General features: G+C 38.1%; 1 protein-coding gene across 4 annotated transcripts in view; it reads left to right on the top strand.

Moving 5' to 3' along the window:
- The window catches only part of ANKFN1 (ankyrin repeat and fibronectin type III domain containing 1), a 527,248-nt gene that overhangs the window by 495,847 nt on the left and 7,996 nt on the right, over nt 1-23,405 (top strand). For all 4 annotated transcript variants that reach the window (XM_036222287.1, XM_036222289.1, XM_036222288.1 and 1 more), the window contains 2 exons: nt 4,801-4,967; nt 11,244-11,457. In XM_036222287.1, the coding sequence (XP_036078180.1) occupies nt 4,801-4,967; nt 11,244-11,457 (381 nt within the window). The remainder of the gene's footprint in view (nt 1-4,800; nt 4,968-11,243; nt 11,458-23,405) is intronic.

Here is a 23,405-nt window from a genome sequence, read left to right as displayed (position 1 = left end):
CACATTTCAGTTTGACTTGTATAAGTCATCCCTGTACCAATGGAAGTACTTGAGATTTAGCAAACTGACCAGTGGCCTGAGTGAATAATAAATAACTTGCTAACCAGCTATGGAAAACTGCGTATTCCAGCACTAACTAGTTCTAGCAAAGACAAAATGATAAAGGAGTTTAGCCCTCAGTGTCCTAGAGTAAAGACTAGGCTGGGGCAAACCCATAAGGTGTTCCTTCACAGGATTATTTGTGGGGGAAACTATCATCTAGGAGGGTGTGGTGAGATCTCTGAGCATGGTTGAGCTAAGGCAACCTAGTACAATTCAGATCTACTCCCCATCCGTAGCCTGAGGGCTGAAGCTCCCCCATCCTTTGGATAAAAGAAGGATAGCAGTCCTCTGCAGTAAAAACAAAAGTGCCTGGGGGCTGACCAGGGTCACTATTTATGTGTTCCCAGAAACAAAAGAAAAAGTAGTATCATGAGCCCTTAGGAACTGTCCTGGGAGGCGGCCTCTTGAGGATTTGCCTAGCCTGCACTGAGGAGGTCATCCTGACCTGACTCTGTGGGCAGTCACAACTGACAGCAGGCCTATGATAAGGAAAGTTGATTTTTATTGATTTCCTTGGCTCTATGATTCATATTAATTGAACTAGCAAGATTTAAAAACTGAGAAATTTTTTAAAAACAGTTTGAAGCCTGGTATATATTTCATATTTCAGGACTTGACTACATCCTTTGTTCAGCAAACATGTACTGAGTTTCCAATATATGCTAAGTACTGTGCTAGGGCTGGACATACAGATATTAATAAGACACAATCTGCCCACCAGAAATCTAGAACCCAGTAGAGGATACAGGTATCTATATCAACAGTCCCAAAACACAGAAAGCATTGCTGTAAAATATAGGCTGTTGAATTTTAGAGGAAAGAGACCAAATCCTTTCTCACAGAGATAATATTTGAATAGGCCTTGAAGGATAAACAAACATTTAGAAAAGGAAAGAAAAGGCAGAGCAGAGAAAAAATCATTTTAAACAAAAGTAACAGCATGCACAAAGGCTTCGAGACCTGGGAAAATGCAACCCAATTAAGTACATTCTTAGTAGCTCATTGTAACAGATGCTTAAAGTATCTAAGGAACAATGACAGGAGATGAAACTAAAAATTAAAAAGGTCGAAAATCACAAAAAGCTACTTATGCCATCTTAAGAAGGGCTAGGCTTTGTCCTATAGGCAATGGGTAGTCATTAAAAGATTTTAAGAAAAGGAATACTATGGTCTTATTGGTTTTTAACAGTTCTTTGGAAAATAGATTGGAGGAGAACCAAAAAAAAAAAAAAAAAACATGCGACTAGAGGCAATGAAACAGTTAAGTAGTCCCGTGGTCAATGATAAGAACCCTAACCAAGGCTGCCATAGTAGGGTTTTAGAAGAGAAAGCACAGGCAAGAGAAATTTAGGAGTTAAAATCAATAGAATTTTATGATTAATTTAATGTGGCTGAAGAGCAAGATGGAGGAGCCGGAGAGTCTGAACAGGGTGCTGAGATGGATAATGTTGCCATCTACCAAAATAGGAAATACTAGGGGAGAAACAGGTTTGGGGGAGGGGAGAGATGATGAGTTCAATCTGACAAATGATGAGTTTTGAGGTGCCTGTGGGATATCCAGGCATTGAGCCTAATGGAATCCAGGCCACGGGCTTACAAAAAATGGCATCCTCTCAACCCTCATTCCTAATGCCCATTTTTCACGATTTAAGATACCATTCCTGAATTCCAACTGTCAACTCATTTACTACCAAAAATCATTAGAAGGGCATCTTGTGCCCAGGTTCTTTCTGACACCTTGGCAAAGAATCATGGAACTAAAACTGACCCTAGGATGTAATCTTGTTGACTCCTTAGCTTCCAAACTAGGCTATATGACCCAGATGGCTTAGGACTTTGAATAGAGCTCTTTAGGAAGAATATTCTAATACTCTAACTAGTAAATGCCTCATTCTTCCTAGGGGACAGGGGTAGGGGTGTGAACATTTATTTTGGATCTGATATGGGCCATGTGCTGTTTTGGCACTTTATATATGTTATTTAATCCTAGGTTGGCATTATTATCCCTGTCTCAGATATGAGAAAACCGAGGCTCCCAGAGGTCACACACCCACTACCATGCAGGTAGTAAGTGGCAGAACCATGACTGTAACCCAGTTCTGTCTGATACCTAAGCCCGAGTACATCCCACTGTACTGTACTCCTAATCTGACTTCTAGTGTTGGTGTCAACTGCATTTTAGTCATGTCACTATCTTATATAGAAAAAAAGAGAAACCACCACAGAAAATTAATCTTTGTTTGTAAATTACTAACAATTCATGTGTTCAGATAATGCATTATGTACCCTTATACTATTTTGTCTGTAAAATGCATGTGATTCACATTAGAAAATAATTAGAAACTTCCAGTCTATCCTCCCCTCCTCAGTGATGGCTACCAAATGTATCATTGCTAAACCACAAAAGACTATGTTAAAGTAACATTTGTTAAAGCAACATTAATGGCTCTGGATAAAAAACACTAGAGCAGGAAAGTGAAGTTTGTAGTTGAAAAGTCCTCATAGCTCACTGTAGTGAATGGCATGGGCAGAGACCACCCACTGATCCAAGACTCCCACAGCAAAGAGACACAACAAAAGAAAGTTGGGGACACCCTGGTGTTTTATTTAGATAAGACTGATAGCGCTTCTTTGAAATTCTTCAATCCCACTCCCTATCTTCCAAGTCATATTTTAGGAAAAAGGAAAAAAGCTGATTTTTTTTTTTAACAACTTAGTTTGGAAAGGCAGGCTGTGAGACACTTCACTCTCTTCACTCTCCAGCCAAGAGAGGACATCTGTCAAGTGTTAACAGGATATAATCCCTCCTTGAAAGACATAAAGACACATTCAAGGAGCTACAAAGGTCAAGAGTAAGCTACAATGTAACTGTGACTCTTTCCTACAGACTGCCAGTAAATATCACAGACCTGAAATACACCTGAAATACACCTCTCAAGAGCACAGTGAGAAGAAAGGTAACAGGGAAAGAGGAAACTTTGGAGGAAGGGTATGCCCTCTTCACATCAGGCGTTGCATTTTGTTGTTGTTCAGTCAATAAACATGAATTTAAAAAGCCATAATGTTCCAGGTTTTGAAAAAGTAAAAATGAATTGGAGCCATGGTTCTTGTCCTCAAAGAAATTACAGTCTAATATCAAGGCAGTCAAGTAGACACAATTACAGTAAAGCAGGATAAGTGTCCTGATACATTTAGAAACTAGTACCCTAGGAGCACAAAGGAGAGAGAAACTAATTCTGCCTAGAGGGGAAGAGATGTCAGTGAAGATTGCACTGAGAAGACATTAATAAGTATTAGAAGAAGCTGACCTGAAGGTAGATAAGGGTATTTGAGGACAAGGAAAGGGCATGTTTAAAAGCATGTAAGCTCAGCTTGACCAAAGTTTAGGCTCAAAGCCCGCAGAGGTAGAGAACAAAAGGGTGGTTGCATGATGGAAGATACAACTGAAGATGTATTCAAATCCTTCCATACGAGGATATATAAACAGAGCAGGTCACCTTTATACACACCTGAGCTTCATCCTGAGAGGAACTCAAGCAAGGAAGCAGACAGTGCTAAGATGGGAATTGTAGGGTCAGAGAAATCTCTCAATATGCTGAGAAGTAGGACTTCCTCATTGCAATGTGGAGATGACCAGATGCCCCATTTTAAGGCAGTGTGGTTTGAGCTCCCCTAAATGGCCAGGTCTAGGTCTCAGGAATCAATAGCAAAGAGGCCTAAGGGTAGTAATTATATATTCTTCCTAGACTTCCTCATCAAAGAGCTAGAATAAAAATGTTCCCACATATTTGCTGAGTTATTACAGCCCTATTTCGAAACCATGGAATGCACTGGTACAGGTCAGAGGTACACAGAGTGAGGTTCCTAGAGAGTAAATCTCCTAATTCAATGATGACCAGGAAAAAAAACGGTACTACACTAGTCTGAATCAGGATGTTTTCATCATCCCACTAAAATCTGAAGTTATGGTACATGATCACAGCCAACCAGAGAAGTATAAAGAATCTGACCACCTCAGGTTGTCTACACCGAAGGCTGAGTTCCACACTCCTCTGTCTTTTCTCCACTATCTTTTGAGAGAGGAAGGCCAAGTCTGCTGAAGACAAAAATGGTCTGTCAAGGCATCAGCTCTCATCCTTCCAGAGGAGCTGAGGAGCAGAAAGGCAGGAGGAGGATCAAAACCCATCATATGAGGTCCTTAGGGAAGTTTTTCAGCCAGACAAAAGACACCCTGAGAAAAGAATGTCTTATGGTCTGGGACTTCTGGCCTTAGAAAGGAGCACACAAGATATACACTATAAATCAGACATGAGTATCAAAACTAAGTTTCAAATTGCTACTTGGCATTTTTTTTCTTTAAAGTGATAAACTTATTTTCCAAGTACATAAATATATATGAATATATATTTATATATTCAGCCCCAACTTTACGGGATGAACATCATAAACTGCAGATTGAGCAAACCCCACTTCCCCATACCTTTCCAGGACTTGGTAAACCTTAAAAGGAATACTGTCTGACTAAAGCCAGACAACTGGCCCCTTAAGAGAACATTTATAATTTATTTATGGCTTAATATTTTCCACTGATAGGATTAATAAATCATGTTTTCATTCAACTTGTTTTCTCTGAGGTATGAATTTCTCTATTTTGATACCAGATCTTAACATGTTTTATTTTGCTTGTCCACTTTCCAGTTCATTTTTGCAGCTACAGGGAGAAATTTATTAGTCTGTATTGCCGCCTTTCTGCTGTTGTGGAGCTGGATTCTCTGAATACCCAACAGTCCCTGAGGGAAGCGATCTCAGACAGCGAGGTTGCAGCTGCCAAACAAAGACACCAGCAAGTTTTAGATTTCATTCAGGTAATGGTTTGTTTCTTCTGAAGTAAAAGGAAAGAGGCAAAGGACAGGGTGGAAGGGATTAGAAATACACATGAGAAGAACAGCAATCTAGGCTAATTTAAAGACCACAGTGTACAAGTAGCCTGTTGATTTGGTTAAAATCCAGAGCTCAGGGAGATGTGAGTTTTTAAACAAAGGCTTAAGAAAAGGCTACAGATAAATCAGTGTTACTAAGAGCTGCATTAGCCACTGTGGCAGGAAGTAGTGGTTTCCCATATGAAAAGAAAAATCTCTGCCAGAAGTAATGATCAGAACATTATTCTTACCTGATAGCCCACTGATAAATCCAACAGAAAGAAACATTGTATTAATTAACTCAATATTCCAGAGAAAAAGAAAAGAAAATGACCCACTAGTTCATGTTAACCCAAACCAACTTAGACTTAAGATTCCTCATGGTTTGAACTGCGTTCTTACAGAGCTGACACTTTAATCTGTGGCTACAGAGGTTAGAAAATGTGTTCCCTGTCCATGGTCTTGTCTGAAAGGCATCCTCAGGGTCTTGTGACAGAGAAGTTCTGACTGGTCATCAAGAGAATTTGCATCTGGTCTGAAATTTCCTATAAATCCCTTGGATAAATCTTATGACCTTTCTGCCTATTGTTACCCAGTTCACAAAATGAGTATAATAGCAATAGCCCCGTGACAAATATCATTATGATATATATTCCGTTAAATTTCATAAATATTTGTTGAACACCCAGGTGTTAGAGGCACTGGGAGGGAGATAGAGAGGTGAATTAGAAATGCTCCCTGACCTTAAAGAGTTTAAAATCCATTAGGGTAGACAAGAACTGTGTATTAATACTATTTGTTAAATGAGTTCAGTGCCAAAAGAGAACTTGAAAATATAAGTTCTGTGTCGACACAAAGAAGTAAAGATGTACTTACATCTGCGGGTATAAAAAAAGTTGCCATAGAGGATGTAACTGACATCTGAGATCTGAGCTGGGCCTAGAAGGATACACTATAGCGAGGAGAAATGGACAGGGGAGAATCCAAAGAGAAACTATAAACAGATAAGGCAGAAAGAGCAGAAAAATAGTATCTGGGTAATGATGAGTAGTCAGGATTGGTTGAGGCATAAATTGAGTGGAGGGCAATAATAAGAAATTGGGCACGAATGAAAGTAGCAACAAGATCACAAGGACTTTATTAAAGGCCATGATAAGAACTTTGCAGTTTATTCTGTAGGTAATAGGAACCTGGCCAAAGTTTTGAAGAAAATAAATTACAGGTTCTCATAGCTGTTTAAGATAGATTCAAGTTGGGGATAGTCCTCCCATGCATACTGGTATGGCCATACTGGTTGTTTATAGCAATCACTCATTCTCACTGGCCATACTTACTACATAATTTGCATATCATTCCCGGATTTAAGGAGAAGACCAAAGGCAGGGAAACCAGATACAAAGCTATAACAATCATTGAGGCAAGAAGTTTTAAGGACCTAAGATAAGGAAATGCTATAAATCGGGCAAATAAATTTCCCTAACTCCCAATCTCATCTATAAAATAGGAATGATGATAATAGTACTAGCTCACAGTGTTACTGAAGGAATTCAACAAGATAATACATGTAAAGTATCTGGCAAAATGCCTGCACATAACTACATAATAAATTATATATTCATTTATTCATTCATTCACTAATAAGGGAAAATGCTTTGAAACATGAATGTGCAAGATTTCAGGTTTATTAAGTATTCAAGAAGAAGATATTGTAATATATTTGCAAAGCGGTGATCAGATAAATCCGATCCTATTTCTCACCCTTCCTCTCTTGACCTGAGAACATAATATTTGGACCCTCAAGACATTTATATCATCTATTTTATTTCCAGTAAAACTGGAACACAAATAGGGGGAAGGGGTAGGAAAATGAAGACTAAAGCTTGAGGAGAATATGAAAGACTGGCTTATCTTTTGAATCCACTATAAGGGACAGTGGAGCATAGTAAGAAGAATAACCAGAAGTCAATTAGCATACATTTCTAGTCCAGCATCTTCTACTGATAAACCTTGGAGTATCAGACAACTCATTTGATTTCCAGGGGCCTCAATTTCCTCATATGTAAAATGAAAGGATTGGACTGATGACTTCTAAGCACTTCATTGGCTTTAACACTGCATGACTTCTTTAACAACCATAAATATTTTTAGAGAAGCATGTCTTAATTTGTGTTCACGCTTTATTCCACTTAAGCCTCCCTGAATTCAGTATGTTCATCCAACAAGAAAGTTGGATTTCTTCAGTCTATCACATTCTCAAACCCTTCCAGGAGTCCCTGGCTTCATTATTCCTCCCTGATGACTACCCTTGCCCCTTTCTTTTTTCACCCAGCCTAGGGCTCCACTGCCTTTTTCTCCTTCCCTTTCATCACACCATTAAGTGAGATGGATAAAGGCAGGCCAGGCCAGGATTTCTTCAAAGTTCTACCTCCTCTGGTCTCCCAAAGCAGGTAACTTGAGAGGTTCTCTACATACTCTCCCTTCCATCCAGCCAGGTACACATATACTTGGATAAAAGCCAATTCCCAAAGGGTTCCAAAAGATCATTTCTCGCCCAGGATTAAACCAGACCACCTCCCTGCACCCATAGTCTTTAGTGGACTGCCTTGCTCCATACAACATGGATAACTTCACTGACTGAAGATAATGCAATGTCACCTAATCCCTTATCTATGTTAGGTCTGTCTATCTGTCTGTCTGTCTGTCTCTCTCTCTCTCTCAGAATAAAAACCAGCTGCAGTCACTCACCCATTGGCATTCACAGCTTGGCCCACCACACACCATAACCTGCAGAGGCAACCACCAGCCACAAGAGCATTTGTATGATTCCAGATCTAAGACAGTGTTGAAGTTACTACACAAACCAAACATTGTAAAGAGCAAGGGAGTCTATGTAAATACAGTGAGGAAAAGAAGCCAAGGAGTGCAGCCAGAAAGGGGGAGGGCTGAACCGGGGAGGTGTAGAAAATCATAGATAAGGTATACAGGCTTTATAGACAGCACACACAGCAGAAATGTCAAAGTGCAGAGACGTGGAGCTCGGCATGGTTTGAGCTGCTAAAACCTAAAGGGCAATTAGACTATAATTTATATACTGTAATGCTTCAAATGCTCCTAAGCTGTAATAGAAACACAGCTCATTAAATATAACCAATCTATCATCCCCTCAAGCACCTTGTAACTGTGCTGTGAGAAAACCAATCACCTTTACATTTTAATAAAAATATTATCTTGCCTGAGTACAGAGAAAGGGGTGTAATTTATGGGATGAAAACCGAAATTTTTAAAGGACAGGGTGAGAAATGGATGCAAAACTTTTAACCAACAGACCTAGGGAGTTCATGGTCTTTCTTTTTAAAAACGTGTCAGCAAGTCTTTAGAAGCTGAATTTGGACCTTAAAATCAGGGGGATTATGTTGTCAGTTATTTTTAGATCAACAGTATAAGGTAAAATGGGTGAAAATTGTACTCTTTTTAGAACTACTTAGCTAAGTCTCTTAAACTCAGTCCACAGGCCTGCCTATATCTATGTTTTAAATTTTTCTTCCATTAATACCCTTTTCACTTCATCACTGAGAAAAATTAATAAACAAGCATTCTACAAATAATTTAAAAATTTTCTACACTAATTCTTGCTATCCATCCTCAGCAATAATGTTTAAACTATCTTATCCAAAGAGAACAAGTGGATTACTATTAATAATTGTATTAGTTTCCCAGGGCTGCTGTAACAAATTACCACAAACTCAGTGGCTTAAAACAACAGAAATTTATTCTTACAGTTCTGGAGGCCAGAAATCTGAAATCAAGGTGTCAGCAAGGCCACACTCCCACTGGGCTCTAGAGGAGAATCGGTTCTCTGCTTCTTCCAGCTTCTGGTGGCTGTTGGCATTCCTTGACTTGTGGCCACATCACTTCAATCTCTGCTTTTGCAATCACATTGTCTTATTTTCTTGAGTCTGCCAAATCTTCTTCCTCATTCTTATAAGAATGTCTCTGTGAGGACATATGTCATTAGAATTAGGGCCCACCCGGATAATCCAAGATAAACTCCTCCTCTCAAAATCCCTAATTACATCTTTTGCCATGCAAGGTAATATCTACCCTTTTATCATATCAGGTCATATTCACAAGTTCCAGGGACTGGGGTTGGACATACCTTTTGCGAGGCCACATTCAGCCTACTACAATAACGATTGTCAGTGTAACAACTGAAAATGTTATAACAATGTACAGTTTACTACGTGTATTCATCTACATTACCTTATTTAATCCTATTAATAATTCTATTTGAAAGTAGAGATCTAAGGAATTAGGTAACTACTCACTCATTCATTCACTCATTCATTCACTGAGCAATCATTTATTAAGTATCTACTTTACTCTTGCACAGCCAAGAGTGAAAGATACAAAAGCACAGTGCATGTCCTTGGCAGATACTCTAAAAGCTGTCCACAGTCATGTAGTGCCTTTAATATAACCTTGAGACAAGAGTATGTTGCATAAAGTCGAACCAATAAAAGCCAGATGAGAGAGCAACAATCCTATCAAGAAAATTTAGTTGAGCCTTATCTGGAATCCCCATTTTGGGTAAATCCCCATTTGCCCCCTGAACTTCATTTAGATTTCTCCCTTTACAATTCTCAGTGCCTCTTCATGGGCCTGCCCACTGCTGAACCTCCTGCCCAACTCACTGCCTAACAAAGCCTAAAGTTCAATCTCTTGCTTTCATTACCAGCCCTGAATACTCTGCCAAGTCTTGTTCTTCAGGACAGAGGAGAACTAGAAAGCAAGGGAAAATGGCTATCAACCACACAGTGCCATTCACTAATTCACTCTAGCTTGCCTATCATCTTGAATACGGCAGACTGTCTGTGTTTGTTGGGAGCATCAGGCATGAATATTCTTTAAATAGTATTTGTTAAGTACAGATTAAGGCCCAAAGAAGGATTTTGAAAATAAAATAGGACACTGAGGAGTTCCTTATCTTTGAAATTCTACAATCAGAGAGAACTTAACCTTACCATATTCATACAATGAACACCCACTTGGAAGTTGAGTGATAATCAACTTTCCAAATGTTTTTCGACTATAAATCATAAAGCATCAGAGTTAGAAGGGACTTTAGATATCATCTAGTCCAACCCGCTCTTTTCATAGTTGACTAAATGGGCCTGATGAAGTTAATGGCTTACCCAAGGCACCCAGTGAAATTAGATATAAAGTCTATCACCAGTCCCATGAAAAAAAAAAAAAAAATTTTACTAGCAGCTCCTCCTTGAAAAGAGTCAGAATAATCAAAAAGTTCATGGCCAGTGTCTGTTAAGATCTGGGAGAATATCTATCATCTACAGATGTAGACACAAAAATATGAGTGACTTTTACACTAATAGGCTTCAGAGAAATGACTATTGTACTTTATAATGAAAATGTTAAAATCACTTTGGTAACCAAGAAATCAAAAGTAACAATCAAAAATGGGCTACCTTAAACACATAAGGATGTTAAATTACTCAGGAGTAAGCTGTTTAACCTATTTTGTACTTTAGAAGCACTTATTTTATATGTAAGAAAGTAATAAGTTTAATACATATTTTTTCTATTAAATAGGTCCAAGAATTTCTGCTTAGAAAAATATTCCCATAATGCTGTTTTTCTAATTTACATAGAACTAAAGCTACATTTTTTCCCTCAAGTACATATTCTGAACTTCAGACTTTATCATATGCCTTCCCCACTATCACCTAATGAGGAATATTTCATTATATATTTAGAATTAATAACACTTCATATATGTAAGAAATATACCCTGCAGTTTTACAAAGCATTTTCAAATTCATCATTTCACCCAATCATCATAGCAGTCCTATGAGACATGAAAGGGGAGATGTTTTGTCCACATTTCACAAATAAGGCACTGAAGGCTCAGAGAGGTCAGGTGACTTGCCAAAGGTTATTTCAGAGCTAATAAGTGGTGGATCCTAGTAGGAATCCAGGTCTTCTATTACTTGCACTAAATGACATAGCTTCTCAGGTAAAAATATGTAAGACACAGCAATTATAAAGAAGAGGTATTTTCTGACTTAGCAAACATGTTGAAAAGATTTACTCTTGCTCAAAACCAATACTGTGGAAAATGTATCATCTTAGACTCTCAAGGAACCTTATTCCCTTTTAATACCAGTTGGATACTAACTTAATGTCTTTTACCATTTTATTCCAAAGCAAATAGATGAAGTCTGGCGTGAAATGAGATGGATCATGGATGCTCTACAATATGCAAGATACAAACAACCACTTTCTGGCTTATACATCCCTAAGCTGATAAACCCCTCAGATGAGCAAAACCTAAAGAAGATCAGCTCTACATCATCACATATAGATTGTCTTCCATCCCCATCCCCATCCCCAGAGATGCACAGAAGAAAGGCAGTGAGTGGTAAGCAATAAGATCTAAAGTTATGTATTCTGATAACCAGATTCTTGGTCCTTTCTTCACTGATGAGGTTCTTTTGTGCTTAGGCATTGGTCCCAGCAAGGAGTAGGAAACACTGCTCAGTGGTAAGAGTCTAGAAGCATAGAGAAAACAAAACTGGAATGGTAAGAGGATAAAAAAACTAAGGCAATAATCTGAGATCAACTCCATTTAGGGATAAGAAAGATTCCATCCAGTTCCATCCCAAGCTCCCAAGATACAAAAGATGAGGGATGAGACTTCAGAAGTATAGAATGGAGACTGTTGTGAGGCCAGATGTGAGCCAAGTTAGCTGAGGGAATCTGGCCAAAACAGGTAAGGAAGGAAAACAGGTCCAGACTCTAGCAAAAAGGGGCTGATGGGAATGAGGCAGGAAGTAGGTTCAGACTGAGAAAGAGTTCAGAGTAAATTTCCCACCTACATGGCACCAATGTCCTGGCGAGGGAGGGAGAAAAGAGAGAAACCTTGGATAAACTAGAATCCAAAGCCTAAGAGCAAATAAGTAGGTTGGCATCTCCATGGATATAAGAAGCAAGAGATAACAAGCAAGACGAGATATTTAACAAGTCACCTTCACTCTTTGGAATCACATTTGAATTTACATGGCAAATGCTAACCACAAAAACCTGGCTGGATTAATACAAATGGCTACAAACACCTTTATGCTTATAACAAAGAGAGAACATACTTGTCAAAGACAATATAAATGCTCTTGCCTAGGACATGGTGAGACTATTAAAATAATGAAATTCAAAGCATCTTTCTTGATTTTATAACTTGTAAGAGTTCCATTTTGAAAGCTTTACAATATTAATTGATATTTTTAATAAACAGTACTGAAATGTAGGCTTGTCCCATAGGGGGCAGCATGGTGTAGTAGAAAGAGCTTGGGTTTAGAAATCAGAGACCTGGATTCAAATCTCAGCTTTGTTTTACTCGCTAGATGAGCTTGAACAGACTACTATATCAGAGTCTGGTTTTCACATACATAAAATTAGAATAACAGTCACACCTTGAAAAGTTACTTGTAGAATAGACAATCTATGTCAGATGCATAACATTTAATAAATTGTACATATATTTAATATAATCATTCTTCTTTAGTGAAGATATGAGCCTTTTCTGTAAGTCTGTGTATGCTCCTATGTTTCAAAAACTTCAAAGTCTAAAAATCATAATTGGGCAAGTAGAAGAATAGAGAGACAGCTAATTTATATTACCAAAGGATTCTATGATTTACCAAATAATTCAACAAAAGAATTCTTTAAGTACAATTTCTCAATTGTATTTTTATAGATTCTCACTAGGCTAAAATACCATCCCTGCCAGAAGTTATTCTAATGCATTAACAAAAAAACTTCATGATAATTGCATATGTGCTCTGATGAGGCTATGTATAGGGTACTGTTAAGTCTATTGAAGGTATTATCCATAAACTCACAAGATCAAAGAGAGCTTCCCAAAGGAGGTGACAAAGTCAAGTACTAAAAAATAAGTAGGAGTTGAGCCAAGAAAAAAAGGGGAAAGAGAAGAGTATTACAGGCAGAGGAGACAGAATACGCAACTATGTTGTACTTCAGGGAGCTGCAAGCAGTCTGGCTGTACTCAGGATCCAAGTTCGTTGTTCATTCCTTTTTTTATTTTTCACTTAAAAAAAAAATCTTTATTGGTTACCCACCATGTTCCAGGCACTCTTTGAGGTAACAGGAATATACTGATAAACAAAGCAAAGTCTCTGCTCCCATAGAACTTACATTCTAAAAAGAGTGACAAATAATGAAAACATAAGATAATTTCAGATAGTGAAAATTCCCATGTATAATACAAAACAGCAATCAGGGTAGGCAGGGAGAGTGCCGAGTTTACTAAAATGATCAGCAGAGATTTGTCTGTGAAGGTTACATTTAAACCAACCACAAAAAAAGGAGTCAGTAATGCAAAGATCTGGGGTTGGAATATTCTAGGCAACAAAACAAAGACCCTGAGGTGGGTGAGGGATGGAAAGAAGGCCAAAGTCAATGGAGCAGAGTGAACAAAGGGGTAGTGGTGAGAGAGAGAGAGTAGAGAGAAAGGCAGGAGCCAGGTCAGGCAGAGGCAATGGTAAGAAATTTGGATTTAATTCTACTTGTGATGAAAAGCCACTGGAAACTTTTAATCAAAAATCGATATAATGTGAATTACTCTTCAACATCAAATCTGGCTGTTATATGTATAGGGGGACAATACTGGAAACAGGGAGATGGATTAGGATGCTATTAACTGAGGAGATATCAAGTTTTCTGCCTTGACTGCCTCAAGATATCATGATGCCATTTACCAAAAACAAGGTTAGACAGGAAGAAAAATAAGCTTAGGCAGTTGGGCATGTTGGATTTGAGTTAGTTTGGGGATATTCCCCATAAAAACAAGAGAAAATAGGATACATAGGGTCTACAGCTCAGGAAAATAGAAGTGGACTTATACAGATTTAGGAACTGTTGACATATGAATGATGTAGCTACAAAAATGTTTGGGATTCCCTAGAGAGAGTAGGTATAAGAAGAAGAGACTTTGGAAGGATCCCTGAAGAATGAAACAGTAAGACTTCATAGACTAAGGAAAAACCAAAGGAAGAATACTCAAAAAGAAAGTGTCACAGAAATGAAAGCATGTCAAATGATGGTGAGGGGTTAAATAAAACTGAAAAGCTTCTATTGTTTTGTTTTGTTTTGTCTTGTTTTGAACAAGGAAGTCATCGGTTATCTTGATGATAGCAGTTTATAAAGAGAAGACAGAAACTAAACAGAAGTAGATCAAGGAGTAAGTGGGAGGTAAAGAAGTAGGACCTGTAAGGATACACTCTTCACAAAATCTTGCCTATGAAAGAGAAGAGGGAGGGAGAGCAGTAGCCAGAGAGGTATAAAGTTGAAAAGGCATTTTTTAAAGACAGGGGAGATGTGCCCTGTCACTCCACAATTCGCATAATTCTACAAACAATTCTTCAATTCTGCTTCCACCTTCATAGCCCTTGTGTGCCTTCTCTGCTCACACAACTTTCCCAGTTTAATCTTCTCTTGGGTACAGGGTCCTAAGCGGGTCCCCTGGCTATGTGAGGGTGGCCTCTCCTGTGCCGCAGAAGTGCCAAACTCTCACACTGGCCAGATGATGGGTTACACACACTCCTTGCTGGGAGTATCTGGCCAATTACATTCAGATTTTATTATTAACTTAAAAAATGTGAGTGATCATCATTCCATTTCTTAAAATATAACTCTCTCTTGGGTCCATTTATTTCTCTGAAGCCAAAATTCCATGGGCTGTGAAACACAAAGACGTGGAGGGCAGCAAATGAAAAATGGAGCCCAGTGACAGGGAAACTGCTAAGAGCTGGGAGAAACAGAGTCCTATCCCCTCACGAAAACAAACACTTCAGAGCAAAGAAATCTGCTCCTGTATAATCTGTCATCTTCACTGGCGTGACTACTTTTAATTGTTTTGAAACCATTTATGAAGAAGGAAAAAATCCAATTTAGAGGGACATCCCCACTGGGTTGTTCACAGGGCAAAGTTCACAACATAATTTCATTCTGTGTAGGTAGGATTTGCCTAACTTCTGAGGAACCTATTGGAAATACAGAGCCTATCACAAGCCTAGCCTCTGGTGCCAGCCCAAGATTCTGTTTTAAGGCTGTTGAACACCTTGGATTGCTTGTGTGTATCTGCCCAAGGAGGGTGAGAGTGGGGGGTGGAACGCTTTAACTTACTTCGCATTTCTGTGTGGTTTTCAAACATGAAGTAGAACTCCTCTGAGTCAATTAAAGTTAAGCATCTCCCAAGGACCCGAGGGGGAAAGTTGGCTCCTAGAAAAGGCAGCTCAAGGCAGGGGGTGGAATGATTTGGTCCATCGCGTGGGTATTTTCTCTCCCACTCCTTTTTTGTGGGTATAGTGGTCACAGGCAGCAGTAATTTTTTTTCCAATACTGCTATTTCTCCTAGTGACGCATGGGTGAGGCAACAGAGGAGAAGGGGGCGTTCTTTCCTTCAGATGCATTTAAAGATTATCATGAGCTTCCAAATGTACATCTTCCTGGTAACCTTTCCCCAGATGATGTTAAGAACACTATGGCATAAACTAAACGGCTTTAAAAATCAACAGCCATCTGAAGATGTTCCTTCTCTTGCGAAATTAGAAGGTGAACAAACCCCTGAGGTTCTACCCAAGCCTGATGAGAGATGTATTAAAATTCGATATATATAAATTATTTAAATTCTACTTAAACACAGTGGAGATAAGAGTCAATGAAGCACAAAAATATATATAAATTTGGACAGTAATAAATTTAAAATATGAAGATATATTTTCAGGGAAAATACTGCTTATTATTCCCTTCTTTGTGTCTTGCCATGCCCCCTTTTAAGAGAAAAACAATAGCTTTAAATCAATTATTCTTTCCTGAAATGTCATCTCCCCAACATACCCTCAAAATCCACATCAACTATACTCTGCTGTTGTTGGCATGATCCACAGAGACCGGGAGTTACAACACCCATTACAATGGCAAGAAAGCCAGGCTTCCTAAGCCAGCACTAATACTATGGGCAAAACTTTCATCAAACAGCTCCTGGGTCAACCAGAGGGAAACACAAAGTTCTAACAGTGCTAGCCTGCCCAGTGGGCCCTCTAAGGGAAATTGAGGAGCACAACCAGGTTTTTTAAAATAAGAGCTGGGCAAGGCGCCTCCAATGCTTAATGGAGCATATGCCTGGATCTGGAGATGGAAGCTGCACTTTGCATTCTTTTCCAGGAAGGGAGGGAGTGGCAGTGGCCTAAGTCCCTGGAAACTCTCCTCAATGCCCTGGTTGGCATCCTGGAGATTTTCCCAGCTTGTTCTGGGAGAGGTATCCCTTTCTAAGCAATAGGTTCCACTAAGTCTTATAATAAATATAACCACCATGGAAGGCAAATATTTAGATTCCCACTAGAGTGTGGGTCCATGAACCTACAAGATTTTATTTACTGCTCCATACCCAAGCCCTTTTTCATATCATTCCTGAGTTACTACAGCTATAACTTGCCCTTTTCTTGATTTATCTCCTATCTCCCTTGCTCCTGGGAACTATAGTAAAGAAGTTACATCATTTACTAATTCAGTGCTAAATCTAGGGTGGGAAATACAGTTCCGGAGTAGATCACCACCAACACAAAACACCACACAAGAGATTATTGTTCTCTATTAACAACATTCTCACAGAAAAATTGTGAAGTTTATCTGATTACTGGTTTGTATTTTATGAGTCACCTCTTGATATGTTTCTAGTTATTCCTGATTTAAGGATAGAGAGGATCTTAATATCAATATCTGCTTGTAAGGCACTTAAAGCATTTTAACAAAGTAATTTAATCCTCATAGCACCTATGGAAGATAGGCAATATAATTACCTGCATGCTACAGATGAAGAATTGTTCAGAGAAGCCTAAGTGATTTGCTCAAGATCATATACATAGCAAGAAGCAACACAGGACTTCAGCCCAGATTTGCCTAATTTTAAGACAATTGTTCTTTCTGCTACAACTGGGCTGACTCACTAAGTCAAGTGTCACCAAATACAAAGCAAAATGATTTAGGTGTTTGTTTTCAGGAATTTTGATGGCAAAGTATATTAGATCTTTCAGTCTGCTTTCAGTATTGCTTTTTAAGGGACAGTCAAATTTCATCACTCTTTATGCTCCCAAATTTCAATATTTGTTTCAGTTTCAACTCAATTCAATGTACTTTATGAAAGCTTTCTGTGTACCAGATATGGAACAAGAAGCTAATAATATAATGATGATTCAGTCACAGTCTACTTAGGAGGTCCTCACGGCCTGCTCATATGTCCAAGTTCTGATTAGATTTCTAGGAAATGCAGAAGATTCTACATGTCCCTCTGCTTGACTCCTTCTTCATTCCTTCACTTCAATGACTTCTTCAACATTTACTAAGCAAAGATGAATAAGACAATGCACGCTCTCTGGAGTTCATAGTTCAGTGAGGGAGATAAACATGCAAATGAATCATTTATAATGATAAGTGCAGTAACAGAGATATAAATAAAATGCTATAAAAGCCAAGAGAACTGAGCAACTAACTACCTGAGGAAATCAGCACAAGCTCTTCCTAAGAGACTGAGTCTTAAAATACAGTGATCTATTGAAATATTAGAATGTTAACCCTTTAAAGAAGTGGTTCCCCAACTTTTCTGGCACCAGGGACCAGTTATCCTATGAGAATCTAATACCTGATGATCTGAGATAGAGCTGAGGTGGTGATGCTAGCAATGAAGCTTCACTTGCCCGCCGCTCACCAACTACTGTGCAGCTCGGTTCCTAACAGGCCACAACTGCTACAGGTTCATGGCCTATGGGATGCGGCCCCTGCTTTAAAGTATACCTTCATATACTCTTTAGTCTATTTGTATGTCGAGAAGTCAAAGTGTAAACTGCTCTACAGAGAGCTTGACCTTACTATGGCCTGAAAGGAGGAAGAAAGCGTCATGAACTCCTCAGCAGTTGCTTCTAGTTATAGCCATTTTTACTATTAGACTTCCAGGGAGTTAAATAGTGCCCCCCCCAAAAAAAAATTATGTTCATATCCTAACCTTCAGAACCTGTGAATGTGACCTTATTCGGAAAAAAGGTCTTTGCAGGTATAATTAAGAGTCTTAAGATGAGATCATTCTGGATTATCCGGGTGGACCCGAAATCCAATGACGTGTCCTTATAAAGAACAGAAGAGAATCCACGTGAAGACAGAAGCAGATTGGAGTGATGCAGGAACAAGGAAGGTCATCAGCCACCAGAAGCTGGAAGAGGCAAGAAAATATTCTCCCCTAGAGCCTACAAGGTACAGCCTTGCTGACACCTTGATTTCAGACTTCTGCCTTCTAGAGCTGTGAGAAAATTAATTTCTGTTGTTATAGGCCACCCAGAGTGTAATAATTTGATACAGCAGCCACAGGAAACTAATACAAGATCTAACATGATTCTCTAGCAGCACCAATGTCAACAAGCCCTTACCAAGAGCTTAATTAATATAGCTTCGTGTGGGTACTGCACCAAGCAGATTAGATGAACCAGATCTCAGCCTCAGGAAACTTCCACAGAAAGCCATGGAAATGCTAAGGTGAATGGCAGTATAGTAGGTCTTTGGAGTGAGACAAATCTGCATGTGGGTTCCTACTCTCCTACTTAATCAGGTATATGAACTGAAAATTTTAATAAGCCTTAGTTTCAGAATTCTTATCTGCAAAATGGGAATTATTGTAAGCATTAAATAAGATAAAGCACATAGAGCACTTAGCATAATGGCTGACTCACAGTACTAAATAAATATCAGGTATTATTACTATTATGGACACAAATAAATACATGTGGACAGCTGAATAGACAATAGTGGTCAGATATAGAAGTTCAACTAAAGTCAATTATTATTGCTTTGCATGGATCTTATTTCCAGCCCAATTTCAAATCTTCAGTTAACCTCTCCTCATCACCCTGATGTCACCTACCACTGCCACCATTAAAAATAACCAACAGTTCTGAGACTCTGTTACATGTAGTGCCCTTTTTTCCCCCACTAAAACTTGGGAAAAGTGGTGTCTAAAACTTGTTTTAAGAGTATCAAAGTCATTTAGCCCAAGCCTTTATCAAGTTCTCTACTTTAAGCTGAAAATCACTTTATATTTGTCTTCTTCCCTAACCATGTCCTTCTATTTTTTTCACTAAAGACCAGTGTGAGCACTGGTGCTCACAAGTGATCCCCCCTCATTATATCCATCAACCTATCACTCATCTTTAACAGTTCTAATGGTTCCTCTCTAATGGTTCCTTTTTTACCCATAAAAATCTTTCCTCAACCTTACTACCCCACCAGGCTCCCATTCCATCTCCTCCAGGATGTTTTGGCCAGTGCCTCAAGCTCAACCTACCCCAAATTAAATTTACCATCTCTTCTACTGCTCAAGCCTATTACAATTTAACTCCTCTGGTTGAATGTTATTCCTGTCTTCCAGGCATTGATGCTTCAAACCTACTAGTCACTTCGGGACCTTTGCACTTGCTTATCCAAGTTGTCTGGAACAATATTCCCTAAAACTTTCACATACCTGGTTTCTTCTGATCACTGAGGTTAAACTCCCTTTTCTACAGAGATTCCTCCCCTCGCTATCTTATCAAAAGAACCTTCTAAGCCTCTCTGTTTCATTTTCTTCATAGAACTTTGCACTACTTGAAATTAATCTTATGTATTTGTTGTCTAAGCTACCCTCTATGAGCTGCTTGAAAGCAGGGACTGTGTCCATCTAGCACAAAACAGGTGCTCAATACACATCTTTGAATGAATGACTTTCCTGGGCTTCTATTTTTCTCCACATACCCTCCATTCTTGCTCAGCCTCGCAACCTGGAAAAGATATATATTAAAGGAAACATAGCTTAGACCACAACCTCCTAGCTGCCCTCCCTGCTGTCTGTTTCTTCCTTATCTAGTTCATCATATATCCTACCTGCTCCATAATTATCCTAAATCACAGCTCTCATCTTATCAATCACTTCCTCAAAATTCTTCAATAATTATCCACTGGCTAGAAAATTAGGTACAAATTTGTCATCTAGGCATTAACTACTACTCTTCTCTGGCTCTTCCCCACCTTTTAAAAAATTAAATTCTCTCTTTTAACCATTTATTTTGAAATAATTACAGAAAAAGAAGTTTGCAAAAACATATACAATAATCCCATGTACCCTTCCCCCTCCTCTGTGTTAACATCTTACACAGCTCTTGTACAATATCAAAACCAAGAACCTGATACAATCACAGAGCTTATCCAGATTTCACCGGTTAAACATATACTTGTGTGTACACATGCACGAATGCACATATACATGTATGCAAGCACATAGGCTCACTTGTGTAACTCTATGCAATTGTATCATATATGTTGCCTTGGGTAATCACCATCATAATCAAGATATCCAACAGTACCATCACCACAAAACTCCCTCTGTTAGCCCTTTATAGTCTTATCCATCTCCCTGGCCCTACCCCTCACTACTACTAATCTGTTCATCTCTATAACTATTTCAAAAATGTTACATAAATGGAATTCTTCACTTATATTGATGAGTAGTATTCCATAGTATAGATGTACCACAGTTTGTCTAAACAATCATCCACTAAAGGACATTTGAGTAGTTTCCAGCTTCGGGTTAATATGAATAAAACTGCTTTGAACATTCGTGTATGAATTCCTGCATGAAAAGAAGCCTTAATTTTTCTAGGATAAATTCCTAAGAGTGCAATTGCTGGCAGGTAACTTTTGTAGCCTCATTTTCCCAAAATTCCATTTCTGTTCACATATTTTGTGAAATAGGTCGATTTGTATTGTTTCCTCTTCCTCTCTGGTTTTTAATCCTCATCATTGTTTGCACATTTAATATTAAAAGCTGCCCCAAACACTTTTTGAAAGTAGATAAAGAAATAACCGAATATTAACAGAGAATAAGAGACAAATGAGTGGAGAGGAAAAAGAGATGATAGAGTATTTTATCAACCCTGTCCCAATAAAATGTGATCTTTTCCCTATAAACCTGCATCTTATTTGCTAAACTTCTCTTACAAAATATACGTTCTTCCACAGTCTCATAGATGCATATATCCCCTATACCTCCACTAAAACAGTAAACTCCCTGGAGACAGATAATTTCTTTGTTTTACAGTCACTCAGGTACCAAGCATAACCCAGTGTTTCTGTAAGAACAAAAGCTCAGGCAAAATAGAATCTTCATTGCTGAATGAGGATGAATTAAATATCTTTGCCCTAAGAGAGCTCTGGTCTAACCAGGCAATCAGGATGTTATATTTGCCCTTAAAAAAAAAAAAAAAAAGATATCTAATACAAATCTGTACAGGCTAAGTGTCAAAGGATTATAGAAGCAAAAAAGGGCTACAGATGTGCACACAAGTGAACAATACTTTCTGGTGAGCAATATTTTCTGGGACCGTTGGGGGATGCTTTCTAAAAAAGGCTATGTTTGAGAGAAACCTTGAACAGATTGGTAAACTCCCCTCGCCAAAAAGTAGAAAAGGGAGTTCTTTTTGGTAGCCATTATTTAAAGAACAACATATAAGTTGATTTCATTCTTTGTAGCTACTAGATAATATCCCATAGTATGGATGTGCCCAAATTTGTAAACCATTTTGCTAATAATGGGCATTTAGGTTTGCATCAGTTAGAATTAAGTTTGGATCCATATTACAGAAAATCTAAAAACAGAAAACCTAAATAAGACTGTCATAAACACAACATACTTTATTTCTCTTTTATGTAAAAGAAGATTAGAGTTAGACAATTCAAGGTTGGTATTCAAACACCATGGTCTTCAGACCACGCTCCATTTTTCAACTCCATCATCTAACACATGGCTTCTTTGTCCAAGGTTGCCTTATAAACCCAGCCAACATACCTTGGTAAGGCAACTGGAAGGAAAGAGGAAAAACAAGATGGCCTACCTCCCAGCTATGCAGCCTTCCGGAAATTTCATATAACTTTCAGTTCTACCTCATTGGCCAAAACTTAGTTATATGGCCATGTCTAGCTGCAAGGGAATCTGAAAAAAAATACATGGTCTAACATGAGTGCACTGCTATCTCAAACGAAATTTAAGATTTTGTAACTAAAAAAGGATAATAAATATTGGGTAGCAGCCAGCAGTGAGAGAACAAAACTTAAATCTTGTCCCACCAATGAAAGTACACACATTATCTTCTACAGACAGGAAAAAGAGAGGGAAAAAAAAAAGTATTTCACACCCTAATGCTGAAATAAACAAATAAGTATTAAAAAAAAAAAAAGTTTGTATCTGGTTCTTATCTCTAAAATAGAAAACTTAATCCTCTTTGTGTAAATTACTGAATCCTTAGCAAATTTATTCCCTGAAGTTTGCAATATTCTTATAATAATCATATGACTTTCCACCATGAACAGACTATGATCCTGTAAACTTGTGTTTTTACTTTAAATACCTGTTTTAATAAGGAAGCCAGTCCTGAATTTGAACTACCTTACAGAACTTTGCAAGTAACCTGTTTTTTTTTTTTTCTTAAACCATTTTTCTTTTTGTAGTGCTTCTGTGCCTCTAAGTCTTCCTTTTACAGCAGTCTCAGTCACAAGGTTATTTCTAGGTTTTCACTATTATAAATCATACTGCAGAAAACAACTTGCACATGTCTCCAAGGACACATAATGACAATCTCTCAAACACAGATCTCTAAAAAAGGACTTGCTGGGACAAAGGATATGCACAATTTCAATATTTTGCACCTAATTTCTATTTAGAGAGCTGTACCAGTTTATATTCCCACCATCATTATATGAGTGTCCCTGATTTCCCATACATCACCAACACATGACATTGCTTTTTCTTTTTAGCAAATCTGACAGGCAAAAACACACTTCAGTGTTGTTTTGACTTGCATTTCCTAATTACCATCTAGTTAGTAAATATAGTCTATCTAGGTTGAATATCTTTATTTTGTTTATTGGCCATTTGTATTAATTATTCTTTGAAGTGTTGGTTAGCTTCTGCCCATCTGGATTGTTTTCTTAGAGCTTTCTAGGAGTTCTTTATATGTTCTGAATATTAATCTTTTGTTTTGCATGCTATTACTATTTTCTTCCAATTTATCACTTACCTTTCTACTTTGTTTATGGTATCATTTGCTTTACAAAGTATTAAATTTTGACGTCAAATTTATCAATCGCTTCTCTTCTGACCTATTTTTCTTAGAAAGACCTTCTTGCCCTAAAATTAAAAATGTACTGTCTTCTAATACCTGTAGGATGTTTGTTATATATAAACTGCATGTAATTTATTTTTATATATGGTATGAGGTA

This window comes from Rousettus aegyptiacus, unplaced genomic scaffold, assembly GCF_014176215.1.
Source record: "Rousettus aegyptiacus isolate mRouAeg1 unplaced genomic scaffold, mRouAeg1.p scaffold_m13_p_6, whole genome shotgun sequence".
NCBI classification, from domain to species: domain Eukaryota; kingdom Metazoa; phylum Chordata; class Mammalia; order Chiroptera; family Pteropodidae; genus Rousettus; species Rousettus aegyptiacus.
Note: the sequence above shows the minus strand (reverse complement) of the source record. Positions and strands in the feature narration are given on the sequence as shown.